At 40.2% G+C, this 16,301-nt stretch overlaps 1 protein-coding gene across 15 annotated transcripts in view; it reads left to right on the top strand.

Annotated features, from left to right (window-relative positions):
* Ca-alpha1T (Ca[2+]-channel protein alpha[[1]] subunit T) overlaps window positions 1-16,301 on the top strand; it is a 132,532-nt gene that overhangs the window by 93,282 nt on the left and 22,949 nt on the right. For 3 of the 15 annotated variants that reach the window (XM_086836162.1, XM_086836169.1, XM_086836163.1), the window contains exons 6-14: window positions 873-1,104; window positions 1,169-1,343; window positions 4,340-4,381; window positions 8,422-8,543; window positions 8,857-9,011; window positions 10,224-10,316; window positions 13,154-13,395; window positions 15,170-15,776; window positions 16,052-16,075. In XM_086836162.1, coding sequence (XP_086692288.1) covers window positions 873-1,104; window positions 1,169-1,343; window positions 4,340-4,381; window positions 8,422-8,543; window positions 8,857-9,011; window positions 10,224-10,316; window positions 13,154-13,395; window positions 15,170-15,776; window positions 16,052-16,075 — 1,692 coding nt within the window. The remainder of the gene's footprint in view (window positions 1-872; window positions 1,105-1,168; window positions 1,344-4,339; window positions 4,382-8,421; window positions 8,544-8,856; window positions 9,012-10,223; window positions 10,317-13,153; window positions 13,396-15,169; window positions 15,777-16,051; window positions 16,076-16,301) is intronic. The other 12 variants (XM_086836170.1, XM_086836176.1, XM_086836168.1 and 9 more) reach the window with 7 other exon arrangements.

The raw sequence follows: 16,301 nt of genomic DNA, 5'->3' as shown, positions 1-16,301 counted from the left end.
TGCGAAAATGCTTGTAAATGATATGTAAGTCGGGCGACATTTTGGCCGCAGTCAAGTGTAAAGTAAAACGACAGGCGGGGATCCAGGACACCAGGACAAGGCGGAGTTTGGTGGCTGGAGAGCGAGAAAGGAACCCCAGCAGGACAAGACAAGAGGAGGCATCGCCAAATTGGCACACAGCACAAAGTCAAAATGACAACGACAGCCGCAGCCACAGTCGCAGTGACATAAGTGGGCGTTACAGTCCCCTATCCCTTAACCTGACATCGTCTCAGGTCCTGGGTCCTTGGTCCTTTGGTCCTTCCTGCTCTGCTTGTCGTCTTCCTTCAACCCCCAAAGGGAACCAAAATTACTTGACACAAGGCGGTGCACGAAAAAGATGACAACGACGACGATGACGACGGCAAGGACGATGAGGATGATGAAGCGTAGATGATGATGGCGATGATGATGATGATGTTGTCAAGGCAAACTCATTTCGTGTGCATGTGGGTGACGCCTGATCCTGATGTGTCCTTGTAAGCAAAGCTTCACACTGCCGACTAGCACTGGTCCTGGCCCGGCTTGCTAATTTTAATTTGATCAACTCTCGCTAGTTCGTTAGCTCATTAATCGAATTGGTTTCGAGGTGCACGACAAATCAGGTCAAATCAAGGCTGAAGGAGGAGGAAAATCAGAAACAACAGTAAAAGGATCAAAAGGAACTAATTTGCTTGGAATCAAGAATTGAAAAATCAAGTCTCTTAGCTTCTTTCTATGTATATTCATTTTGTGTGTAGAATAAGGGTCATATGTGGTCGTATTGATTTTCTTTTCCATCTGCTCATAAATAATAATGAAATCTTTTAACTTTTTTTTTGGCCTCGTTCCAGATCTTCGACGACATCATCTTTGCCTTCTTTGCCCTGGAGATGACCATCAAGATGGTGGCCATGGGCATGTGCGGCAAGAACACGTACCTGGCGGACTCCTGGAACCGCCTCGACTTCTTCATCGTCCTGGCCGGCCTGCTGGAGTACGTGATGCATGTGGAGAACCTCAATCTGACCGCCATCCGGACGATACGTGTGCTGCGTCCCCTGAGAGCCATCAATCGCATACCCAGTAAGGATGCAAACACCATATTGATTTCGCACATATTAATGTTCCTCGCCACCCCCCAAAAAAGGCATGAGGATCCTGGTGATGCTGCTGCTGGACACGCTGCCCATGCTGGGCAATGTCCTGCTCCTGTGCTTCTTCGTGTTCTTCATCTTCGGGATCATCGGCGTACAGCTGTGGGAGGGCATCCTGCGGCAGCGCTGCACCATGGAGCGGCCCGACGGACTGGTCTATCCCATCACGTAAGTAGCTCCTCGGAGGTTGGAGGATCAAGCTCTGGCTCGGTTTTATTCTGATTCTGATACCGAGCCCCAAAAAAAAAAAAAACGTGGGGAATGCCATGTGTTGGCCTCTGTCTGCGGGCGGTTCTCTGAATCTCATACATAATCGTACATACCTTTAGGCACATACTCGTACATATCCTTAGGCAATGTACATATTTATACTCGTATCGTGTATTCCGATTCGAACCCCCGACTTTGTGTTTCTATTTCCTTTTTTGGTTTTCTATAATTTGTTCTTTGTTTTTGATTCTATTTTAACGTTTTTTGTGGTGCTAACTTGGCTGCTAACCGAGCCGAGTCTTTGAGCTGAGTTTTTTCAACTGCCTGGCTGCTTTCTCAATCCCCCCGCTGTTCGCTTTTTGGTTCCATGGCTTAGCTTTTGGTTTTTAGCCACTCACAAAAAACTATACACTACACTACAGTACGCTTACATTACACTATACAACACAGACACGAAGATAACCTGGTTAAACCTGGTTCTGGTGTTGAAATCTCGCCGTGTCCTCGCCATTTGCATATAAAATCCAAGAGCCTCAGCACCGTCAATTTGATGAAGTCCGTCGTCCTGTTAGTCAGTAAGTCAACCAGGAACCCAGCTGGCTCTGGGTCCTTGGTCGTTGGTCCTTGGCCCTTCCTCCAGCTGGGCAATGGCCCATTTGTGGCTCTAAAAACAGCCGTCTTGTGCTCTTGACAGCACCAGGAAGATGCCAGAAAACAAAAAAACTAACAGAAAACAGCTTGCACAGTGGGCCAATTCACGTACAGTCAGAAGCTTTAAACGATGTGAAGGAACCATTTCCGATCCTATAAATCATATATATTCTTGATCAGCATCAACAGCTGAATCGATCTGACCATGTCCGGGAAAAAAAAAAAATTTGACCATTTTCCCAAAATTTTATAAGGGGTTACATCGTTAAAATGTTCAAAAATCGACAAAATGTTGAATTTTTTTAATTGTTAAACTTAGTATGCAGATTTATTAACCGAATTGAAATTAATGCATTTTTTTTAATATTTTAAGCTTTGAAACCCAATACAAATAAAAAATTACGTATACGTAATATTTCCCTTACTGACAGAATATCACGTATACGTACCATTGTCCCTCAGACCCCTAATAATTTTTTCCTTAAAATATTTAAACTTGTGGTACGTTTAGTGATTTATTTTGTGACTGGAATATAGTTTAATTAACATTTTTATACCGTTTAAGGAGAGTACACTTTCAGTAATTCATTTATAATTTTTGCACCCTTGAAGAGGATTTTAGTTTCAGTCAGAAGCTTTAAAATCAGTGAAGGAATCATTTCCGACCCTATAAATCATATATATTCTTGATCAGCATTAACAGGCAAATCTTTCTAGCTATCTCGGGCAAAAAGCACATTTTTTCAAAAATCTGAAAATTTTATAAGGGGTTACATCGTTAAAATTAAAAAAAAATCTATAAAAATTTGAATTTTTTTAAATGTTAAATTTAGTAAGCAGATTTATAAAACTAATAAAAACCAATATAGGAACGCTTTCCGAGTTGAAATTAATAAATATTTTGCTTAGTTATGGATTTTTTAAACAGTGATTTGTCGCAAAAATTGACTTATGAAAATATCAAAAAATATCTATTTAAAGATTAATATCGAAGTTAGTTTCTTTTTTTGTACAAACTCAATTTGGTTGTTTATTTTTGTTGACCGCCACTGTGCACCCGTTTGTCGGCCGCTGACAAAAGATTTTAAACTTGGCCAAAACAATCATTTATCATTGGCATTGTGTTTGCATTTGCGTTTGTGCCACGGCGGCATTTCAACGTCACACACAGACACAGAAGGACACGCGTGTTCGCTCACCAATACACATATACGCACACTAAAGACACTTAAGCGAACACAAACACAGGGAGACAGCACAGCCCTTTAAAGTAGGCAACATAATTTTTTGTGGGCTGCTGCGCGCTTCGCTCAAGAAACTTCATCTTCATTTTGATTTTAATTTTGAATTTGACTTTCATTTTAGCCGCTTTATTATCCTGCGTTTTCATATTTGCTTATGCATGCTCGGCTGTACGAAAATGTTTGCCCCGCCCACCTATATAAATTTGCAAATAAATTTTTTGGTGTCCCTTCTCATGGACCGACTTTTTTGATTTGATAATAATTAGTGTACATATTTCAGAGCCAAGCATTCATACTTTCTTAATTTATTTTGCAACTTTTATTTAGAGCTTTGTAAGCTTTTTATTAAAGAAGGGACTCTTATTTTGTGAAATAGATTAATTTATCATTTTTGGGCATTTTTTTAAGGACCTTAGGGTAGTAGTTTTTTGATTTTGTTTTTAGTTTCTTAAGAATAAACTTCATTCGCACAGTCAGAACTATTTTTGTAACATACAAGTTGACCTTTCTGTGATATTGTCAGTCCTTGAAGTCATGCTGTATATACACCCTCACACACACCACAGGCACACCCATACAAACACCCTCAAACACACCGTCACACACTCACAGACAAGCCAGCAAATTTGTCAAAAAAAAAAAATTAAAGAAAAAAGAAGTGACAAATAATGGCAAATAGAGTATAAATATATATATATGCATATATGTTCTTTTCCAGTTTTCGTTTCTTCGATTTGTGTTTAGTTCTGACAAAATGTAACCAAAAAACAGTAAAGAGAACAACAAATTATATCCGAATTGGCAGCCAAGCGAAAGTGAAGATATCTGAATTCTAAAATCTGTATTTCTAAAAGCTGAATTATTCTCGCCCCCCCACAACTCTTTCCTTTATGTTTCGAGCTTTAAGTTTTCTTCAAGAAGCAGACAATGCTTAAAATAAATTTAACATACTACAAGACAAATACAAATACAATAAATACTTAAATAAAATAACAAACAAAAGCAGATGATATGAAACAAAAACAAAAATCATACCGGGAACAAATTTTTTGTTTACAGGGGACTACCTGAAGTGTACAGAGTTCGAGTCCGTGTTAACTCGTAAGATAAAATGATTTATTTCCCCCCTTTACTTAACCCACACTTACACACACACTTGGACACACTCCCACACACACCCACACCCACACCCAATACCAACAGAAGACCTAGTTAACACAAAACAGATTCTAATAGCCGTCTACTAGCTAGTCCAACTAGATTCTGTCTATAGCTACTGATATCAATGTAACCTCCTCACCCTTGCCGCTATCTCTCTCTAGCCTCTATCTATATATCTCTTTCTCTCTCTCTATATATATCTAAGTCTTTGCCTCTCTTTCTTCGCCAGCTAAGATCTTAACCCTGTAAAGTTCCAAGTTTAATACAATCCCCATTATTATTCACTAGCTGAAGTGCTACAAAGTGGAGATTCTTCTCTCTTTGGCCCAAGCTCGTTACCTCTCTCTGCCTCTTTCTCGATCTCTGAAAAGGTCCTTCAAGAGATTTTTCTTAAGCGCCTTTGTCATTGCCATATAGTTTTAATAAATAATAATAATATCCTTGGAATATAAAGAAACCTTTTAAGCAATGACAAAGACGCTGGCCAATTGTCCAGATTCTTCTGGGCAATCTTTAACCTGTATTGCCCTCTCTTTTTCTCTCACACAAACACACACACCTGGCTCCCCGACACACACACACTCACACACCCCTGTTCGTTAGTCGCCACACACTCTGTCCGTAGATGTGCATATCTATAAATACTCGTCTTAGATAATACTTGGCCATTTATATACGATATAATACAAAAAACGATTTGTTTTAACATCTTTGACCTCTTACCTGCTAACTCTCTATCTGTCTCTCTTTCTGTTTGTCTTAGTAATATTTGAAGATATATGAATATATATACATATATATACGAAGTACCAAGCTATACTAAATATCAACTAAACTAAACTAAACTAAACTAAACTGAACTAACCTGAACTAAACTAAGCTAAACTAGACAACCACTCAGCAAACCGAGTAGCTAGCTAGCTATCCCGCTCTCTCAACCCCTCTTACACTATATATATATATGTTTTTGTGTATATCTGACCCACTCACTCTCACTGCCACTATCGACCTTAACCACTGAGCACAACTGTACCAGTTAAACTAACTGCTTGTCTTAAACCGTCCAAAGCCGCATTTTATTTGCTTTTCTAGAACCCCCTTGTCGTTCTCGTTCTCGTATATCCCATATATTTTTATAGTACTCATATATTTTTAGCCAGCTCACTTGATGTACGCTCACCCTTTCCCCTATTTTGTGTTGTTGCTCCTGTTCCTGTTGCTGTTGTCGTCGTCTAGAGTTGTTGCTGTTGCTGTTGTTGGTGTGGCACCACTTGAACCTGATCTCAACTCAACTGCCAACCAAACCACACCGACACGCACACACACACATACAGTTTATAATACACACACCCATATATATATATATATATATATGTACTATGTAGGGAATCGGGGTCAGAAGAGGCAGGGCTGCCCCTGTGTGTTTGTTTGCGTTGCATTTGCCAAAATTTTGGGTTTCGTTTTTGCAATTTTCTGTTTTCGTTCGCATCATTGTTTTTGGGGTTCAACACACAAATATGACATGTTTCGGGAGCGTAGAGTACACACACAAACAGCCAAAATAACAAGCATACCAATTAGCAACAGCACACATCCATATATGTATGTACCAACCCGAAAAGTGTTTTCTAGCTGCTTTCACTGGCGATGGATTTAGCATAATGCTCTATCCAATTCCAATTTCCATCCGAACGATGCAAAAGTTTACTGCAGAATTAGCGAACTTTAATTAATAATCTAGTTGAGCGGAAATTAATATTGATACTTGTTCGTTTCCATTGGTTCTAAAAGCAGTAAAGCACCCTCCACACCCTCTGATTTCATTTCAAGAAAAGCAGATTCCTATAATATCTGGAAATTAACTTCATAAGGTTTGATACCTTTAAAATGATAAATAAATGATGTAAAGTCAAGAGAGGTTTTGATAAAATTAAAGAAACATATCATAAACCCATTTGCTTTATTATTTCTGTTTTTTTTTTTTTGTAATGCACTTTAGTAAGTTACACTTATCTTAGACGATAGCAAACACTTAAAAATTGCTTTGAATTCAAATGCTGGGTATTTAAGAGTCAAAATCCTTGACAATCCAGCACTTTTTTTTATTTTTCTCTTGAATTTGTTGATTGTTTACTCACCAAGTTAAACAACATTTCGGGTCCACACACACACAAACACGAACTCGAACACGAACACATAGAGACACCAAACACACAAAGTACGCTGCAGTACGGTAAACACACACAGCAGCCACACGCGCACACACGCACACACTATACCCGCACTAACCCCCTTTGCTGTCTGTGTGTGCGTATGTACGTGTATCTCTTGTAAGCTGAACTCTTTTTACAGGAAAAACCATCAGTTTCTATTGCAAAGGTATTTAAAGCTGCCCTGCTCCATTCGCTACCCCTCCCTCTCACACACACACAAGCGAATCAAGTACAATAATTACATACACCATACTCTCACACTCACACACACACATACATATACAACTCCATAAAGTTTTGCATACATTGGGAAGCGTGCGAATTGTTGCGAACTGTGCAAAAATAAATAAAAAAAAACAGGTGGGAGTATAAAAAAATCGTAGAGAAAATGCGAGCTGAGAATATTTCAAAATTCACTTGCGGTGTCTCCACTTCCTCTCGGCCCCGTTTCCGGTATGCCCTGCTGTCAGTGCCGTGCTTGCACGTGCATATTAAACACATTTTATTGTCACACGCATACCACGGGCAGAAGGGACGCACACAAACAGGCACACTTGCGAAGCGCCACAGAGAGACACACATAGCACACACAGCACACGCTGACACTTGGTTGAGGCAGACATTTTTTGAAGTCGCGAGTTTCCGGCGTCGGCCATTTTGTGGCAACATTGCGCGTTTAATTTAAATTGCTTTGGCGTTTTCATTTCCTTTTTTACGAGTGTGTAGTCTTTTTCCTCTCGGTTCCAATCCCAGTCCCAGTCCCTGGTTCCTCTACCCCCTCCTCTTTTTAATGCCTCTGACTCTTTTGTTGCCCTTCTTCTTGGTTTTTTTTTTTTTGTATTTTCTTTTTTGTTAGTTTGCGCTTTGTGGCTCGCTTATGTCTCACTCTCGCTTTTCCGGTACAGTTGTGTCTCACTGTACTTTGGCTTTGAGCAAGTACCTTCCGCTAACTTGCGCTAACAGCACTCTTGCTTAATCGCTCGTTCTGTTGCTAGCTAGATCTATTTCTTGTCTCTTTCTCTTCAACTCTCTATCTCTCTCTCTCTCTGTCTTAAGCCGTTTACAGGCTTAACTCCCTGAAAGCTGTTTCTGTTTCTCCTGCGCTTGCCACTTCCTCTTACTCGCTCGCTTGTCACTTGCTCTCGCTCTTTCTCGCTAGCTCGCTTACTCGCTCACCTGCTCACCCGCTCACTATCTGTCTCTGTCTTGCATTGGTCAACCGTGTCTCACTCTGTCACTCTCTGTTTAGTTCTGATTAGCCTTTTCTTTTGCCTCACAAATTGGCATTCTCTGTCTCTTACTCTAATTAGTTGAATGTTCTCGTGTAGCTTTGAGTCACGCGTGAGCGTGAGTGAAAGACACGAAACTCAGCACCATCAAAATTGACTTATCCGATCATATACTTGCTTTATTTATTTGTACACATCTCTCTACGTAAATATTGATGTAAATGTCTATACAATACGCATTGAACATACAGATTAAATGGAACTACGAATACGGATTACGATTATTAATTGTTCTCTTTGTGCTCTCTCTCTTCCTCTCTCTCTCTCTCACTCTCACTCTCACTATTACGTGTGATCTCTCTTTTTCTGTTTCCTTCTCTCTCTCTCTCTCTCTCTCTAATTCTCTATCTCTCCATCTGGTGTGAACTTCTCTTTCGTACACTTTGTTTATTTGTGTGCTGGATGTTCTTCAAATCTATACTGACTGATCGCATCCCATGACTCTCCCAATTCTCTCTGTACACATCACACCCTCTAGCGTGTCGCAGTACTATGAATTCTCCAAGGATCAAGACTACATCTGCTCCACGCCCAACGACTCGGGTATGCATCTCTGTGGCAACTTTCCGCCATATCGCATCGGCTCACTGGTCTGCAATGGTAAGTTTTATATCCTGACCAATTCCCATCCCCAACTCGTTATCCAACCTCATCCCCGGTCGTCTTCAATTACATTAACTTTAAAGCTAAATGAAGTGCAAATTGCGCTGTAATCAAATTTGATGGCATTTTTAATTGCCCTCTCGCTGTCGCTTAATGACAGCCCGAGTAACCGAAGCAATCACAATTACAACAATACGCTTTCCGCTTTCATCCCTCTCTCTCTCTCTTTCTCATTCTCTCTCTCTCTCTTTTTTCTCTGTACCAAAACGGCAACTGTACCTCCATTGGCACTCCTGCTCATCCACCGCAGAGGAGGCCAAGTTGTTTGACTTGAATGAGCCGACGAACACGTCCTGCGTCAACTGGAACCAGTACTATACCATCTGTATGCCGAAAGGCGAGAATCCCTTTCAGGGCACGATTTCGTTTGATAACATCGGTATGGCCTGGGTGGCCATATTTCTGGTGAGTTTTTAATCACTTTTCTTACAGATTTTAACTACATTTAAAGCTTAAACAAAAAGCAAAGATTTGTTTAAATACCTACCTTGGATCAAACTGGAAAACAAATGTTTAAAAATCTATACAAGTCCCTGGTCGATCGCCTGTCAGTTTCCCAATTCAAATACCATATATATGATCCCTATCCTTTTAGCAATTGACTTACCCTAAAATACAAATGAATTTTGTTCCTTGTTCCCTGTGAGTTGGCAATTAGCGCTCAACTTTGTTCAACAAATAGCAACAGGCGTCAATCTGCGAATAGAAACAACAAAATGTTGCATGCTAATTCGATGTGGACGATAGTGACACCCAGGAAAACTCCCTAGTCCCTGTTTTCCCCTAAACTAACAAAACAAACGCCAGCAAATTTGCATTCCATTTGAAGCGGGGGAAATGGTGATGGTGATAGGGTGATATTGCGATGATGCCGAAAGTGATGCCGAAATGGATGCCCTCCCACCACTTGGAAATGGACTCCGCCTCGGGGGCCCGAGGCCTTAATTGATACGCCAATTACATGGCGCACACCGCAAGCGAATCAATTGATATGCAGGTCAAATGATGTAATTAAGCCGAAATCAAGTGCACATTAAGCTATGAAACCAAATAGCGAATTTGCGCGGCGGTTCGAACATGAGAAAGTGGAGCAACAACATCGATTTCATGACCATGGGGGGAGCTTAGGATCTCGGCATGTCGAGTTTTGGGCGTGATGAATTGCCCAGCATTCGATGGAGTTTAAGTGGCCCAAATGGCTCAAAAGGGGGGGCACTCCATTATTAATGCTCATCTTGGAGAGATTGTTGTGCCACTGAAAAGACTATGTATATAAAATCCAACTCAAACTAGTTTTTAATAGTTTTGAATAGAGTGAACAAGTGTTTTTAAGTCTTTAAGTTTTAGTAGTTAGTTAGGCAAAAGTTTGACTTTATTCGAGTAAAGCAGTGTCCTCGTTTCACCTGTATGCTCCTCATCGCTTTAGTCCCACATTGCGTATACGTGACGTGGTCCGATCCTGTCAGGCAATCTAATTGTTATGTGGCGTGAACAGTAAAACACTCGCCATCTGCCCCAACTTAATACCTCTTTTTGCATACACTCGTAAAATATATATTTACATATATTTTTGTACAGCACACGCTAATTATGGTGAAATATTTGTTGGATTTGCAGGTCATCTCACTGGAGGGCTGGACGGACATAATGTATTACGTGCAGGATGCGCACAGCTTTTGGGATTGGATCTACTTTGTGCTGCTGATTGTGGTGAGTGCTCCGATGGGTCGGCGGGGGTCAGTGGGTTAGCGGGTTACGGGTCACGGGTCAGAGGCCATGTCTGGCTCGCTTTGATCACGAATTGAATATTTAATTGCGGACCGAGGGCTTAAAGTGGCTTCAACCTGGCACAGGCCGACTTTCCTAGACTAATTGAGCTGCCGAAGCTGCAAGTGGGGAAGGTGGTGCTGGGCTCGAGGTGCGGCAATTGTTGGCCGAAAGTATGCTAAAGCAATTTGGCAATGTAAATAAGTAAATTACTTTTAAACTATGGCCACACACGCAACTCGAATGGCCAGTGGAGGAGGAGGGGAAGCGGACGATGAGAGGCCGGCCAAAGTTTGTCTACGAAAAATGCTATGAATTTCTTGATGCTGCGCTGGCAACATGTTGCAAACGCATACAGCAGACACGACAGCAGGGGACTGCTCCTACTTTTTCCCCACTTCACCCGCACCCGTTGCAGTCAAATAGACCCCACAGTTTCCCTTGGCCAGCAACTGTCCACTTTTGGCCAGTGCCATCTTCGAGTGGACTCCAGTCTGTTGTGCTGTCATTTGCATGGCAGGATTTGTGCTCAGGTGTCCTTGGACTAATTAAAAGCCTTTATGCCACACAGGCAGACACTGACACAGACACAGACACGGACACTGTCACTGACACTAACACAGACTCAGACTCCCAGATACAGGACAAGACACACATGAGAAAATTTCATTATTTATGTTTGAAGTTTTCTCGACCCGCCCTTCAGTCCTCTCCCCTTGCTTCCTGCTCCTTGCTCTGTCTTTGTGGCTGCTCATTTCGTGAGCAAAATGATTTTCCTCTTGTTGCCAACAACTTTTGGTATGCAAATAGTTTTCAGACCCTGTTGCCACCCCTCTCTCTCCCTCTATGTCCGACTGGCTATTGGAGGGAAATTGCTTATTTATGTTTTATGCATTTTCCCCCAAGTCTCACGAGTACCAAATTAGAAGCCTGGTCTTTGTTTCTGAAATATGTTTTCAATTTAAAGTTGGACAACATTTTGAAAAGTAATAGTACTTGTTTGCTGGAGGAACTATGTTGGCAAGATATTCTTTACTTTAAATATCTAAAACTAGTTTTATAATAGTGTGACAATTATAATTTTTCGTAATTTATTTTGTAACTGGTACATTTTTTAAGCTCTTGAGGAAGATTATAGTTTCAGTCAGAAGCTTAGAAATCAGTGAAGGAATCATTTCCGACCCCATAAAACATATATATTCTTGATCACCATAAACAACCGAATCTTTCTGACCATGCCCGGATGAAAAAAATTTTTTTTAATTTTTTTCAAAATTTTATAATCATTAAAATTTTTAAAATCGACAAAAATTTGGATTTTTTTTGAGTATGCAGATTTATTAACCTATCAAAAACTAACACAGGACAGCTTTCCGAATTAGAATTAATGCATTTTTGGCTTAGCTATGGAACTATTAAACTTTGAAACCCAACACAAATACAACATTACGTATACGTAATATTGCCCCAACCAACATGGAATATCACGTATACGTACCATAGTCCCCCAGACCCCGGATAATCTTTCCTTTTACTATCTTAAACAAGTGCTACGTTCAGTGATATTTATTGTAACTGGGATATAGTTAAATTGATCATTTTTAACCCGTTTAAGGAGATTATACTTTCAGTAATTATTTATCTTTTTTTACACCACTAAAGCGGATTATAGTTTCAGTCAGAGGCTTTAAAATCAGTGAAGGAATCATTTCCGACACTATAAACTATATATTGTCATGATCAGCATCAACAGCCGAATCGATCTGGCCATGCCCGGAAGAAACAATTTTTTTACCGATTTATTCAAAATTTTATAAGGGTTACATCGTTCAAATTTTCAAAAATCAACAAAAAACTTAAAATTTAAAAATTTTAAATGGAGTATGCAGATTTTTTACTCTACTAAAAACTAACATAGAACAGGTTTCCGAAATTAAATTAATACATTTTTGGCTTAGATATGAATTTTTTAAACTTTGCTTTGTTCAAAAAAATAGCATACAGAAATTTGTAATTTAAATCAATCAGTTAGCTTCCTTGCTTATTATTTATAGTCTTAGTGTATTAATTTAAATTCTGGCTTGAATTTATTATGGTTCATCTCTGTCCCAGGTTATGCAATAATTTTTTCCATCAGCTTTAGTTTTAAACTAATCCGCCGAGTTGGTGGAATTCGAACTTTTGTGATTTCAAGTTTTTTGTTAAGATCGCAGTCTTGGCGGACTTGGTGAGTCCTACGCTGACCACCAGGTGCTGGGTGCCGATCCCCCAGCTAATTGAATTTAAGTGGCTGGCTGAAAAGGTCCTTCCCAAAGGAGCCATCAGCGGGGGCGGTGTGCTGTTGATATTGGGAGGAGCAGAGGTGGGGTGGCATAAACAAAGGCTGAACAAAAACTTTCAGTTTGCATTTGTCGCTGGCAGCAATGAAAACCGAAAACTTTTAAACGGAAATGCGAAAACTTTGCCAACAACTACAAAGCGCCACCTGCCGGCGCGAATCTGAACCGATTCTACCCTCTCCCCTCCTCCTTCCCTTCTTTGCGTGTATACCCAGTAATTGTGGAAATGGAGTCCTTCTAGCCATGCGAGTTGAAGACCATTCTTTATTTTTTATTTATTTTTACTCTTTAAACCAAGTTGGAATAGGGTATTTCATAGTCAGTACAATTTACTCTCCTAGAAGTTATATATGAGTTTAAGCTATTATTACCCAATTCACGAAACTTTCTCCATTCGAATATATATTTACTTATTTTTGATATTTTCTTTGCTATCCACAGATTGGTTCGTTTTTCATGATCAACCTGTGCCTGGTCGTCATTGCCACACAATTTTCGGAGACTAAGAAGCGGGAAATGGAGCGGATGCGACAGGAGCGGGCACGGTACACCTCCACATCGACCTTGGCCAGCAGCACGAATAACTCGGAGCCGGCCACCTGTTATGCGGAGATCGTGAAATATATTGCTCACCTGTGGCGGCGCTTCAAGAGACGAATGTTAAAGAAGTACAGATTATATAAGTATGCTGCTTGTACCTTTTAATTTCATTCAATTATGTCTTTTTTTCGTACTTTTAGTTTCCGGTTTCCGGTTTCCGTTCCCTTCCCAAGTCTCTCTCTCTCTCTGTCTATGTCTTTGTCTCTCTATCTCCTAACAACTCACTCTGTAAATATGTTTGTATTTTTTTTGGCCCATCAACCGCAAAATCTTAAAAAAAAGAAAAATCGAGTAAAAGCTCTAGGCATTAGTCACTTGATTGATTAATTTTCCACCCATTAAAGCGATTAGTTAACTCACAAATCTCTTGGCCAAAAGCTCAGGATAAATTCGAACAGAGAAAATGGAGAATATTCCCCAATCCATTGCGATTTCCTTAAAACAAGTTCTAAGTAAAAATCCAAGATGAAGGAAGTGTCTACTTCTCTAAACAAAAAAATATATTTCATTGAAAGAAAACTATTCCTCTTTTTCATTATTTTGTTATTTAATATTTTCTAATTTTAATTTAGGATAGTTTCAATAAATTTTTCTCTCTGTTTGTTAATATATTTCGTTAATTTAGTTACCTTTTCTCAAAAAAATGCATTTCCCAATTAACTTTGTTCTCTCTTTTTAATTATGTATCTTTATTAAATTTATTTAAAGGACTATTCCGATTAGGTTTCCTCAGTTTTCGGTTCATCCTTTTCTCCTCTTGAATTGTTTTAATTTAAATTAAGTTGTTTTAATTTGTTTGTATGCCTGCATCTGATTCAGAGCCTGGCACATAGTGTAGTATTAGACCAAGTAACAGCGAGATTATTGGCCAGGGCATGAATGTGTATTGCTGAAAGTGTTAATCTAGAGCTAGAGCTAGACCAGAGCTAGGAGAATTGTAGTTCTGAGGACTACAAGAAGTGCATTCCCCATGGGTAGTTAATAGACTACAATTAGTTCAGATCTCATCCATTAGCATTTTCTCCAAGACACTTGACTGGGAATACTGTTCTCTTGAACGAGCTCTAAGTGGCTTTGTACTAAATAAAAATCAATAAATATATTACAGTTTTTAAGACATGAATGAACTACTGATATATCATGATATATATGTATGAAAGCGAAATGCCTTAAGAATTTGTTTCTAAAAGAAATGTTTAATTATTTCAAGACGAACTTTTCTTTAAGTACTGACTTCAAAAACTCATTCGACTTGAATTGATGAACCTGTGACCTCACACAGCAGATAGCTTGACCCATTTTCCAACTCTCTCAAATACGAACATTACCTTGTCTTAGTACAGAGCATCCAGTACAGATCCCAGCAGAGTTTTGGAACATTCAATCCACAGCTGGGACTCGTGTTAATTTGGATCATTTGCATTTTTGTACTGTCGTTGTCCTTAGTTCATTTGATTGAATTATGTAATTGCGATTGTTGTCTGTCTAATGGCTAAGTACACGCACACACACACACACTTGGCACCGACACTGATGAGAGCGCACGTACAATGGAACACGGAGACGAGAGTGCACGTGCAAATGCCACCCCAAAGGAACCCCCACCCCCCTATTTTCCGACCCAACCCGACCAGAACCAAACCGACCCTTGACCCCAATGACCAACCTCTCTATCTCTCTCCCTCAATCCCCCGAACCCCACAGAGAACACGATGTTTTGTGTACAGACATGTGTGTGAACCCCGCGAACTGTCAGTGAAATGTGTGTCGCTAATCGAATTTTTACTCTTACCCACCTCCCACTCACCACCACCACCACCACCACCACCTGCGGAACCACCCACTGCACCACATCAGGTACCAGCGACAGCAGCGCAAGGAGGGACTCCTCCCCAATGCCGATAATTTGACCTTTTCGCCGTCGCGTATCAAGTGCCACCATCCCAAGTGCCCCAAGTACAGTAATCGCAAGCCGTCCAGCATTCAGGATCAGATGATTACCGTTATGGTGCCGCTTAATTCGGCTAGCAGTCACAACAACAACAATAATAACAACAATAATAGCAATCACAATGGCCACAACAATGGCGGTGGTGGGAATAACAGCAACAATAATAACAGTGGTCCCAGCTGTACAACCGTGGCACTGGTTAATGGTATCAATGGTAGTGCAGCCAGTGTGACCATGTCCTCGGCACACCACCAACAGCATTTGCAGCAACATCAGCAGCAGCAACAGCAGCAACAGCAGCAGCAGCAGCATCAGCAGCAGTTGCACTCCTCCTCGGACAACACGGAGCAATCGTTGGCTCCCGATGGATTGCCCCGAAGCTCCTCCCTGAAGAAATCCAACTCGGGATCCGGTTCGGCTCACCATCAACTAAAGCCGGAGGGTAGTGCTGCCGAGCAGAAGACAATACTACTCAAGTTCCCTCAGCAAATGATCGACTCTGATCAGTTAATTGTGAGTATAATCGAGTATATATTCGAATCAAGCGATATATCAATCAGAGCCCAGATCCACTCAATAGAACACCCAAGCGATTCGAAACCAAAAATAAATCTATAAAATAAAAAACAGTAAAGATTAACAGCCACAGAAAGACCAAATCAATATATGAATATTTCAAAATTCCCCAAAAAACAGACCACCTTTTGAGGCCACAACTAAATAAAAATTAAGTACAATTAATAAATAATAATCTCTCATATATCTGTTATGTTAAACCTCGCAAATAGCTGCAGTTGGGAAATTTAGGCAAGGTACTGAACAAAACAAATATACAAAAATCCAGTAAAATAGTATGTATAAAATGCCAGCATCTAGCATAATTTATAAATTAGCCCAAAACATTTAGCTTCGGCCTCGCCGAAGTCTGAATGTCCTGCCAATAAGTAGGCAATGTCCTGACCTGACCATCGGCAAGGGCATTCAGCCGGTTAACAAGTAAACCTGACAATTGCAATTCCCATTAAAGCCCATGTAACG

This window comes from Drosophila serrata, unplaced genomic scaffold (assembly GCF_035046125.1).
Source record: "Drosophila serrata isolate PLE 108 unplaced genomic scaffold, ASM3504612v1 contig_276, whole genome shotgun sequence".
Lineage (NCBI taxonomy): Eukaryota > Metazoa > Arthropoda > Insecta > Diptera > Drosophilidae > Drosophila > Drosophila serrata.
Note: the sequence above shows the minus strand (reverse complement) of the source record. Positions and strands in the feature narration are given on the sequence as shown.